At 36.5% G+C, this 12,822-nt stretch overlaps 1 protein-coding gene across 2 annotated transcripts in view; it reads right to left on the reverse strand.

The window, feature by feature from the left end:
- LOC138941675 (odorant receptor 13a-like) overlaps positions 1-12,194 on the reverse strand; it is an 85,012-nt gene extending 72,818 nt beyond the window's left edge. Inside the window, exons 1-3 of one of the 2 annotated variants that reach the window (XM_070311521.1) lie at positions 12,039-12,194; positions 8,601-8,700; positions 8,226-8,468 (exon numbers count right to left, since the gene is read on the reverse strand). In XM_070311521.1, coding sequence (XP_070167622.1) covers positions 8,226-8,468; positions 8,601-8,700; positions 12,039-12,179 — 484 coding nt within the window. In that variant the 5' untranslated portion in view covers positions 12,180-12,194. Of the gene's footprint in view, positions 1-8,225; positions 8,701-12,038 lie in introns of both variants that reach the window. The other variant, XM_070311520.1, reaches the window with a different exon arrangement.
- Positions 12,195-12,822: the final 628 nt, after the last annotated feature.

Here is a 12,822-nt window from a genome sequence, read left to right on the forward strand (position 1 = left end):
TTTGCTGATTTCCGACTTTTAGTTTATTTGTATTGTTTTTCGGTTTTCCTTTTAGGCTCCAGCATTCGTCACGACTGTGTCCTGTTCTTTTGCAATGCGAGCAATATTTACTTATCGCGTTTATTCGCGAGGGTTTTTCCGGCTTCGGGAGCGCGTATCGGCTGCTACGGCAATCGCGTCCGAAATGTCCGTTTTTTCCGCATTTAAAGCATTGTGGTGTCGGATTTCGACTATTTCGCGAGTAACTAAATTCGGTTTTATTTTTATTAGCAAAACCACTCGTTCTCGCTGTTCCGGGTCTGAGTTTTTCTTCGGCGCTCGCGCCCGTTATCGCTTCTTGGAGCGTCGTATATCGCTGCGCGCGTACGAGCACTTGTAATTCGTCGTGTAACCCGATTTGGAAATTTATTAATGCCTGCGCCTGGATTGTTTGTTGAATCGTGCGTTTTGATAATGCGGAATGCTCTTGTCCTTCGATCATCGAATCGTATAATTTCATCGCGAGTAGATCAACGCGTTGTCCGAAAGCGTACGCAGTCTCGTTCGGCTTTTGTTTTAGCGAGTTGAATTCGATCTGTAAATGTGTCGTGCTTTGTTTCGACTGGTAACAAGTCTCGAGTTGCTGCTTTAATTCGTCGAACGTTTGTATATCTCGCGTCTCAAAGTCCTGCATCGCTTTCCCTTTTAATTTTGTAAATAAGATTGCTTGAATTAACGATTCTTCGTCTGCGGGGTTTATGTTCTGAACAGCGTATTTGCACGCGTTTAAAAATTCTTGCAGTTTATGTCGCGAGGTTCCGTCGAACTCGGGGATCATTATTCTCGCTTCCTTTAACGGTAGATAATTCGGGGCGACGCTTCGTCGATTTCTGATATCGCGTCCCGTTCGCCCATATGTCGTTTCAAACGCATTATTATCGTTTTCCCTGTTAATGTCTGTATGACGGGGTAATTGCGTGTCCGCGCTCTCTAATCGCGTTACTCGTATATTTAACGAATGGATGTCCGCGCGTATTTCATTCAAAATGTGGATTATCTGTGTATAATCTCCTTTTTCTTCGCGGTTTGTTTCGTGGGGCGGTGTGTGATCAGCCTCCACTATATTTCGGTTCATTTGGTGAATGGATCGTCGCATTCTTTCTATTTCCTCGTCTACCGCGCTTTGTGGCGGGTTCGCGGGGGTGTTTTCTCGCGGATTTCGCGATTCGGCCATATTACTTTCTCGTTGGCTATAAATTTCTTCCGGATCGAATAGATCGCTTTCGTAGGAAGTTAATGAAAATTCGCGCCGTAGGGATACTCTACTTGGAGTTCTACTAATATACGGTCGCGTACGTCTAGTCTCGCGTTGAGTGTCGTCAGTGGGGTCAGTCGTATTACGCGGGAATAGGCTTTCATCAAAATTGTTAAACGGAAATTCGCGTTCTGTGACGACGTTTTCCGGTAACTCGGGCTCGCTTTCGCTCGAGTATTGAGTTTCTAAGTTTTTTCGCACGTTATAAGGATTTTCTCGTGGTGCTAAACTTAATTTAATCGCTCGTCGGGCTGGTTCACTCAGTAACCACGATCGGTTCGCTATCGGTTTCGGTATATTCGAACCTTCCGACATTCACGCAATTAATTATTAGATTTTTTCGGACTTACAATATTATGACGGCTCGCATGATCGCTCGCTGTGTTAGTAGGTTGCTGACGCTGCAGTCCTTCGCTCGGCGGCTGATACGGCTGACGATGCTCGTCGTACGGCGGTCGTTGTCCGGCGTCGGTGCGTTGTCCGTAGAATTATCGTAGGTCGTGAGGCTTGGCGGCTCACGTTTCTGCTACAGCTGTTGCGGCGATGCTCGTTCTGTTGTCCTTGCTTCACTTGTGGTTTCCGTCAGCTTACGTTTTACGTGTGCTGGCGTGCCTGCCCTGTTTACACTCGGGGTGCTTTGCAGGTCTTGGGGAAGGCTTGGCTGCTTCCGTCCGTTAATTTTAATTCGATTTGTAGCTGGCCTGCCCGTTTTCGAATACAGTTTTGTCTTTTTCAGGTCTTAGCGGGATGAATTCGCTGACGTCCTCCGGCAGATCCCACCGCTGCCACCAATTTTGTTATGCCTCGGGTGAGGCACGGTAATTTTCGGGATCGTTGCCGGATTTAGATTTAGGAATCTGGGATACGTCTGGCGGGTTACCCGAAAATTCTGGACACTTTTTATATTCAATAAAACCTTTATTCACTACAAATGGTCTTAGTTATAATTCGTCCTCGTTTCTATCATCTACTCGTGTCGCGTATCGCGTTATCTGACACTCGCGGACGCGTGTTTGGAGTCGGGTTTACGTCGCGAGACTCGCTTCTCGATCTTCACGATTTTCACTAAGTGTGACTACTCGCGACTATAAGCGTTACGGCCCGCGTAATATTAATTGATGGTAAAGACTGCCCGCCGCTCGTTAGCGATGGGTCTTTTTATTGTCTCCCCTTGGTTTCCCAGGAGGGGATCGTTTAGCGACAAGACCATGTGTCGTGTCGCTCGATTTTGCAGCAAGATCCGGATGCAAGCTAAGGAGTTCTAAGTAGGACTTCTTTGCTTGCATTTTCGCAATTTCCTTTCTGCTTTTCGGTAGGACTTCTACGTTGCATTTTTGCAACATCCTTATTCCGCGTGCCTTGGTTTCCGCGTTTTCGTAATGGGTGATTGCGCGGTCGTTCGGGCTTCGCGCGTGGCTCGCGTTGTCAGCGCTTCGTTCGGTCAACGTTCGTAACGTGATCTGTATTCGCGTTACACGTTGAGCAATATCTTATTGTATAAAATAATATCTCTCTAAAATAATATGTATCTAATAATTCGTATATAGCCTTTTCGGGCTATAACAAGCAGATGAAATCGAGAAGAAAAGTCCTTTACCTTTTTTTTCTATAACCCTTAATAAAAGAGTTATTATTGAGTAAAGTCTGGCCAATCAGCGCCGACCTTTAGCCGGGCGCACGTCAGTGAGCCGCGCGCTGTGAAGTGTGCAGCGGCGTACACTATCAAGCGCGCGGTTCACCGACATGCGCCCGGCTAAAGATCGGCGCTGATTGGCCAGATTTTACTCAATAATAACTCTTTTATTAAGTATTATATAAAAAATTGGTACAGGACTTTTCTTCTCAGTTTCACCTGCTCTACCTGCACATGACCGGTGTTGCGGTTGACGCCGGACACCCTGTATATATATGTCATGTTACTATAGAAAATCAAATGTCTGTATTTCGCATTTTATATATCCGAAAATAATTTAAATGCATTAATTACATTATTGTGATTAAAATGACACGTCGTAAAATATTAATAAATAATGTTTTTATGTATCGAATTAATTTTAATCAATATGAAAATAACTTTTTATTCGGTTACAGAATATTCGTTTATAAAGATGCGCATTTGTTTTTATTATTACGCGATATTTGTAGCATGCATGTATCTAAGTATGTATGTACGTATCGGGGAATAAGGCGACTGTACTATTCACACGCACACAGCCAGGCACATGCGATAATATCAGTGCGCGGCAGTACTCAGTCTCAGTCTCAGTCGCGCGTTTGTGTACATACGCGTAACGAGAGATAACCGCAAAAGTGTGCTCAACCGTTATAACGCGTTATAACGCGTCGAATTTAAAAAACGAGTGTTGTGTTTGTGTAGTCATAGTGTGTTCATATAATAGGGCGAAAATGTAATGAGAAACGCTTGCCTCGCTTTGCCCGCAGACTTTCTTTAAAAAGAATAAGGGTCAAAAGGTTAGTATATTTATATACCATAATTCTAGAAGGAATTGTTTTAATGTATACTATATACTAATATGTCGCTAGATATAATTGAATTTTTTTTCCGTGCAGTTTACACAAAAATATAAGTATGATAATGTAATATTATATAAAAATGTAATATTTCAAGTTTCTTTTTTTATTTTTTGATTATATCTTTAAAGCAATTCCTAAATAGAAAATAGAGACCTTTGTATAAAAAAATTGTAACATAAAATTAATCTTTAAATAGAATTTAGAATTACTACAATACATGAACATACACATTATATGTATATGATGCACATAGTATTTAGTATTCATATAGTATTTTTGTTATAAAGAAATAGACAGACATGGGCAAAAAAAAGAAAGAGAGAGAGAGAGAGAGAATAGGAATGAGTAAGCGAGGGAATGGCTGTACAACGATATATCGATTAATAATTCACATCAGTCGCTAAATATTAGTGAGCATAAAGTATTGCTACGGAGAAAGATCCAACTATTTCTTTTTTTTTCTTACTTTTGGCACTTGTATAGACACTTGCTCACTTATACTCATATCCTCTTCCTCTTTGCCATTCTTCTCTGTCCGTCTTTTTCTGATCCGAGCATACTATGTGTGTTATATATTATCTATATGCGATCTTTTCGTGAACTGGTTGTAAATATTTCATACCAGATGCGGTTTGCATGTGCGCTCTAAATATTGCCGAAATATTTGATCCCAGAAGCGATCTTTTCGTGAACTGGTTGTAAATATTTCATACCAGATGCGGTTTGCATGTGCGCTCTAAATATTGCCGAAATATTTGATCCCAGAAGCGATCTTTTCGTGAACTGGTTGTAAATATTTCATACCAGAGGCGGTTTGCATGTGCGCTCTAAATATTGCCGAAATATTTGATCCCAGAAGCGATCTTTTCGTGAACTGGTTGTAAATATTTCATACCAGATGCGGTTTGCATGTGCGCTCTAAATATTGCCGAAATATTTGATCCCAGAAGCGATCTTTTCGTGAACTGGTTGTAAATATTTCATACCAGATGCGGTTTGCATGAGCGTTCTGGTTAAAAATATATCCCAGAGGCGATTTACGTGTGCTGGTTATTGTAAAAAATATCCCAGAGGCGATTTATGTGTGCTGGTTATTGTAAAAAATATCCCAGAGGCGATTTACGTGTGCTGGTTATTGTAAAAAATATCCCAGAGGCGATTTACGTGTGCTGGTTATTGTAAAAAATATTCCAGAGGCGATTTACGTGTGCTGGTTATTGTAAAAAGTATTCCAGAGGCAATTTACGTGTGCTGGTTGCTTTACAATATTTTGAATCGGATGCGATTTAATAGTTATGTAAGATTAGCAATATAACCGTTATTATATATTATAATACATATATATGTATTGTGCCATTGTATGTATGTATGTATGTATATATATATATATATAAAAGGCACACACACACACACACACACACATATATATATATATATATATATATATATATATATATATATAACAATACATGCACACACACACACATACATGGCCAAATATTATTCCTCTTGGAAAGATATATGGAAAGGCACACACACACGCACATATATATATATAAGTCCATATAAGTAATATGTGCAATTGTGTTCAAATATGCAATAAAGGCAGACACGTGTCTATGTTATACTGTTATCTATACGCTTAGATACGCTTAAATATGCGTGCGAGGCAATAGAGCAGTAGAAATACAAGATGTTGTCCGATTTCATCATATTGAACACAATTCTCTTTCAAACATGCATAAAACATGCAGAAATATTATCGGTAACAGCGGAACTAAAATTATTGATATTATCGATAATTTCGGTCGGTATTATCGATAATTTTAGTTACGCTTAGATGAGGGCGCTAACCCGTCGGAGTTCGCTCGTCACTGTTGGATCCCCTTAAAAAGTCGGGGTAAAGATGCACGTAGAAAAGGACATACTCTGTTTCATGCCCCTTGCGTTCTCTCTCGCTCTCACATAGCATAGCGCTCTCTTTTGTCATGCTACGTGCGAGCGTGAGGGGCCGCAGGGGGCATGAAACAGAGTATGTCCTTTTCTACGTGCACCTCGACACTCTTCAACATTCGGTTTAAATATATTATGTCTATGATTCGCGCTATAGACACAAACACTACCAATTCTGTTCATAGAGCCAATAGCGTAATAGAGATAGCAAGCTCTATGAACGATGCTAGCGTAGCGTTAGCATGGATTAGCATCATTTTGGATTCTTGTTCTATCCTTTGATTTATCGATAGCAAAAAATTGAGTTAACAATATCGTTAGTGAATGTGAAATCGCTTGGAATGCGCAAGCTGTGGCTGTAATATCTGGCGATAGAGAGAGAGAGATGTTCGATAGTTTTTAAATGATCACAGCGCAGCGTTTGTGTTCACGGAGTTCGCAAACGCTAATGCTATCAACACACTACCTCGGAAGATATAGCGTTGATAGCACGCAGTTATGACGTAGCACATTATCATTAATGACGTCATGATTGCGTCTAATAGCGCTACCAACTAGCTCCGCGAACTGCCGATAGCGCTAAATAGCGCGAATAGCGTCTCCCCGAATGCACCCATACTCTTATAACTTTACGTTATTATCTTATACATATGCACATACATACACAACATTGTCTCTTGAGGCGTATTTGCATATTCAAGCGAATAATCGTACATGAGCGCTGCAAACGCGCCTTGAGAGACAAAATCGCTTTGCGTGTGTGCGTTCGAGCATACGTACGTGAGAGTCTGAAACTTATGATCATGATTATTATGATAATGATGAAGAACAAAAAATGTCACAATTCTGATATACGATCACCATTTCTCGCGATTGACTGCACCAATCTTATTCGAACCGGTCGCAATCGAAAGCTTGTATTCACATTATATAATAAAAGTGCCGTTAGATTTTGTATTATGGCTTTAGTTATTAAAATATCTTAATCGAAAGTTTACTAGACTTAAAATTCCGGATAAGCTACTTGGTATCGCCGCGGCCCCTGTACATAGGCAAACCGTTGACAAGCTGGAATGAATTTTTTCATATATTTGGCGTCGCGACACCACCGCGTCGCTTGATAAAAAATGAGGAATTCCGTTTAAGAAAACATCAATTACATTGATCTGGCCTTGAAAAGATCATTCAAGGTCAAGTCCATATTTTCATCATGTGGCCTCCTCGAAATCATGCAACTTTTGTCTGAAACATTTTTGTCTATCGGGCTCAGTTTTCGAAATATTCGCGTGAATTTATTAAAATGGTCTACCTTGTATAAAGTGAATTCATAATTTCATCACAGTTACTTTCAAGGTCAATTTTAAGGTTGACAGAGGCACTTTCAGAAAAAATATTTGATACAAAAGTTTCTTATTTTTTTATGTACAATTTGAATCTGTAATAAAAAGTACTATGTTCCCCTCAAAAAGTTCAACTTCCGGTCCGGATGTCGTATTTCCGGTTGGAATCAAAAGTGAAAAGTATCACCATTCGATAGAGCATACCCAATGTACTTCAAAAATGTTCGCGATTTTTGATAAAAGCCATTTATTTCCATTTTAAAAGGAGTGTCCGGGTGTCTGAGACACCCTGTATATTGTATATACACATATATACGGGGTATAACTGAAAAAACATATATAGAGGATACCGTCAAATACAGGACAATTAACTTTAACATCATATAACAATGAAAAGAAAGATAAAAAAATGATTCAGGACTTTTTGATTTAGATTGTTGATCTGTATCTGATGGTATGCTCTATATATGTTTTTTCAATTACACCCTGTATATATGAATATATGTGTATATGCGCATATGCGTATATGTATACATGTGTTTATGTATACATATATATATATTTGTATGTATATAAAATATGATATACATTGCATAAGGCGTAAAAGTTTTCGAAAATTTTAAGTTTTTTTTTTAACGTTGGCCGATAATGTCCGTTTTCTTAGCGAGGTGAATGTAGAAGTGAGGATACTCATGAACGTAGGATAAGTATCCCCACTTTTATGTTTATCTCCCTATGGAAAAGAACGAATCATTATCGGCAGTGAACAAGTAGTATTGAGGCACATTGAATAATCATTTTCGTTTATATTTCTTAACAAAAAAATTCTGCTATCTATTTTAATATGATCAGGATAACTGGCCGTTTTTAATGCATCTTGGACTATCTCAATGGAACAGTTTGTTGTGAAATCACGCAAACTTTCGCGCTTTTGCAATGTTATCTATATTCAATAAAAAAGTGCATAATATTAATAAAATCAATAAAATCAACAAAATCTTTTTGTGTATTGTAGAATAATATACTTTTTAATAAAAAATTCTTGTTTCCTAGTAATACTGGATAAAATTCAAAATGCCTATAAAAAATTAAATAAATATTACCAAGATTAGCTGTAGTTGCCAGTATCATTATAACAGTTTCGACGAGACAAGTAAGTTTATATATGCTGGTTGGAAAATTGAAATATTCTAGAGCGCATCTTGATGGCATAGTATACTCCAATATCATATCCTCGTTTGTTATGTTAATCCAATTATCTTGGTTGTAATTCAAAAAAGGAATTATCCCATATATTAAACAACTAAAGTAAGAAAAGCCCAGCATGGAACAACAAAGAATTCTTCCTATAAAAGCATGTTTTCGCATAATGTCGCGCTCTCTTGTGTTGTCAATCGTCAGATAATCGTTTAGAGCAGAGTCGTAATTGGTAATTAAATTATCTGCATAAATGCGGAACCATGTCGTCTTCAACATACCGAGAAGTCCGCAACCGATTAACATCAGACAGTCTACGTTCTGCTCTATGTCAGTACAGCCCATATATAGCTCCATAGAAGGCAAGATCACAACTAGGCTCTGTTGATACATTTCCCCATATATGATATTTTGTGCTCAAAAAAAATATATTTCATTCCTGACCAATTCATTCCATTCCAATGAATTCTTTTTAACAAATATTTTTATTTAAAAAAATATTTGAATGCTACTTTTCACTCTCATGCTTCTTCTCTTTCCTACTCTCGCTCAATTTCTCTCTCCCTCCCTCCCTCCCTCCCTCCCTCCCTCTATGTCTTTCATTCTATAAAATATATATCATGTAAAAAATGTTTTTTTAGATTGATTTATGCAAAGTATTATACATATAATCACATAGAGGGTAGTTCGGAGGAAGATGACATGTAAAATAGCACTTTTCCATAATTTTTAAGTTTTTCAATAAAGAATACCACTAATCTACTCAGCTGATCGTGTATAGTGCAGATGACGAAACGACAGTACATTGTCGTTTCTTTGTGCTATATTTTTAAATTAATCAAGGTAAGTTAAAAAAATATGGCTAGTTTAAATCTTATCGTATAGTACTTTAAAATATATATATAATATTATTGCTACATATAATACTTATGTGTAAGTACTTCTCAAGTGTGAGTAGATTTATTTAAATTAATATTCATAGTAAATCGTGTAATCTATTCGTTACAAACATTATCATGTGTTTTGTATTTTTTTAAATTTTTAAATTTAATGATTACTATGTGGTAAGATGCCGCATTTTTATTGGAGAAAGATGATAGTTCTAGCATCTTATTCCGGCATGCAGATATCGACATCAAGTTACTTTCTATAAAATCTAATCGCAAAAAGTATAAAAAGTTAGTATTGTATATATTATAAAGTTAGTATTATATATGTAATTTAATATAATTATTACGTAAGGCATATTTTTTGAACTTATTTTGATTAAATAAAAAATCTTTATCAAAGAATTTAAGAATTGGACACGGAATGATGGCATCTTACCCAATTATCCGGCATCTTATCCACATTTGTAAAAATTTTCGTTGTTATTGTTAAAATAATAAAAGATCCAGACTTTGTTAATTATAAACAAATACAAATATAATGACGATATTTTCAATTTGTTTTATTTATTTTGCTCCTATAATCTATCCAGCGAGAGAATGACCTCGGTCTGTGCATAGGCGGGCAAAGTGGGGAAAACATAGCGAGGTACTCAATACCGTATATGTAGATACGGCTTCTGTGGATGGAGACCTGTGCGAAACAGATGAGTTTTCGTTCGACTCGAGGTCATTCTCTCACTGGACGGAATATAATTACAAATATATTGTTTTTCAAAGTTAAGTATGATATCTTTTCCCGAGCTATTCTATTTGTATATTTGATTATATGTAATCCTTCAATATTAAAATAAAAGATAAATATGCATAAAAAGTTACACCTCACTGATTTTATCGCCACTTAAATATGTTTTAGGAGAAGTTCTTCTGAGTAATTTGTCACAAGAAAAAAGTAGGGGAAAGCATTCGGTTAGAAGATATAACAAATTAAAGTTTGACATTAAAGTTTGTGTATGCTATAATAATTTATTATCTTTTTATTGAAAAAAGCTTACGACTGTAACGCGTAGACGGGGGAGAAGCAGGGCCCTTTCTCTTGCAACCCCACCCCGAAGCTACAATTTGGGTTATATAACGTAATCTAAACCAAATTTTAGTTTTAAATCAGAAATAGGGTTGGGTTAGGTTATATCTGCCGGAAGTGGAGCCTCCCCCCCCGTAGGGAGGGCAAAACCCACTATGTCCACATATACTTTACAACACGAAGCGAGGTCTACTCCATAATTGTTGTATGGATGGGAAAGTGTATGCGTGGATGCAGTGGATTCCGTCCCCCTTACGGGGGGGCTCCACTTCCGGAAGATATAACCTAACCCAAACCTATTTCTGATTTAAAACTAGAATTTGGTTTGGATTACGTTATATAACTATCTATGACCCTATACATATTTCGTAAATGTAAACAAAAACATTTCCTACGTCCTCTACAAGAAATAAAATGTACACAAATATCACTCCTAATTTTATTTTATAATACTTCAAAGAAAGCATTAAAATTGTGAAATTTCAATTTATTATATTGCTAAACGAATGTTTTCCTCCACTTTTTTTCTTGTGGGAAATTATTCAGAAAAACCTCCCCTACAACATATTTAAGTGGCGAGAAAATCGGTGAGGTGTAACCTTTTATGCATATTTACGACATAAAAAAAGAAGATATTATTAAAATAATATATATATACAAGATGGGGCATTTATATTGAGACACCTAAATATCGAAAAAATAAAGCAAGACAGAAAGAAATGTTTTAGACAAAAGTTGTTCGGTTCTAAAGAAGTCATAAGATGGTGCCATTAATTTGACTTTGGATGGAGGCGCTTCGGAGGTTTCAATGTTAATCTTGTTTTTTTAAATGGAAATACCCCAATTTTTTACATAGATCGATTCCTTGCAATATTCTGCATAAAAAGTTATAGGGATATGATGGCCAAAAGTTTAATAGTTTATGACATATTTTATACTTTATTTTATTACTTTACTTCGACATAATTTTACATAAACTATGAAATATCTCACAAAATTATTTATTTTGCAATAATGTTACCTTAATATTTTAAGCTCAAGAATGAGAGACACCAATTGGTGTAAAGAAAATAAAACAAGATTGACATTGAAATCTCCGAAGGTCCTCCACCCAAAATCCAACTAATGGCACTATCTTATGACCCCCTTAGAACCGAACAACTTTTGTCTGAAACATTGCTTTCTATCTTGGTTTATTTTTTAGATATTTAGGTGTCTCAATATAAATGCTCCACCCTGTATATAACAAAACTTGTATAAATAAAAAATTGTTTTATGTCAAAATTTAAAATACAAAACAATTTCACAAAAGTCAAATTATTTAAAATTTATGTGATATTTTGTAGCATATTATCAAATTTGTTTCACATACAATTGTTATGATAGGATCATAAAATAAGTAATGTATAATGCATGCTTTCCATAACATTTCTCGAAAAGAATCGTATAATTTTTCATATGATTAAAAAAAACATATACATAAATCATATAAGAAAATTATCTTTCTTATTCCTTAGAATTTTTCAACGACTTACAATTATATTAATAACCCATCTGAAATGTTATTAGCTGGAAAAAGCATTTCACCATATACATTATCAAGAATGAGAAATGTAAAATTTTTATATTCTCGTCGCTATGCCAAAATGTACTTTAGAGCGTTGCAATATCAAAATAGAAAATATTCTTCATTGTCTTTAAAAGATCGCAATTATATTAATGATTTTCGAGTTCTTAATGATACTTACCGCACAACAAGTGCCTAAAACACAACGCAATAGCGAATAAATATTATAAATTTGAAGTGGCCATATGCCGATAGGCCACGTAATCAATTTGAAAGGAGTCATCGCGTATGCGATATCGTTGTTCCACTGTTCACTTGCCATTGTCGAGATAATGACTCTAACTAATGCCAACTGTTGATCTGTTCCCTACATCGACAGAACGCAGGCATTCCAACTTATTTTTTATTCATAAGGGATATTACGTAAAAGATATTTTCTTATCAAATTTTCTCTATGCTCTTAGAGCCACCGACAATGTATCGACACAAAATGCTGGTATTACGATTCATTTTTTATTCAACGTGAAAAATACACGTCTGTTTGATAAGAGCGTGTCCGGTAAAACTCTTACATGGAAACCGTCAAACGGAAAATTCCAACAGCAGTTGGTAGAGAGACTCTTCGCCTAAGATGCTTTGTAGAGAAAGCTTCAGTTGTTCGATCTTCGTGATAAAAAGACATATTTCGCCATGAATGCCGCATACGCGATTCGTGATTTCACGATTCAAAGCCGTGGATTGGCCGTCACAATCACCGGCTGCAAATCCCATCGAAAACGTTTGGTCTTGGATGAAGCTTAAATTTCGTGGAAAGAAAATTTGGAAGATCAATGAGTTAGTTCGACAAACTCAGTTGATCTGAAAATTTCTACCTCAAGAGTATGCCATAAAATTAGGTGAAGATATGCCTGGTGAAGAGATACAATTATTGAGGCAATTATTGAGAACGAAAGCGATTAGACAAC

The sequence above is a fragment of the Polyergus mexicanus genome, unplaced genomic scaffold, assembly GCF_030449975.1.
Source record: "Polyergus mexicanus isolate NDT 795.1 unplaced genomic scaffold, iyPolMexi1.0 SCAF_20, whole genome shotgun sequence".
NCBI lineage: Eukaryota > Metazoa > Arthropoda > Insecta > Hymenoptera > Formicidae > Polyergus > Polyergus mexicanus.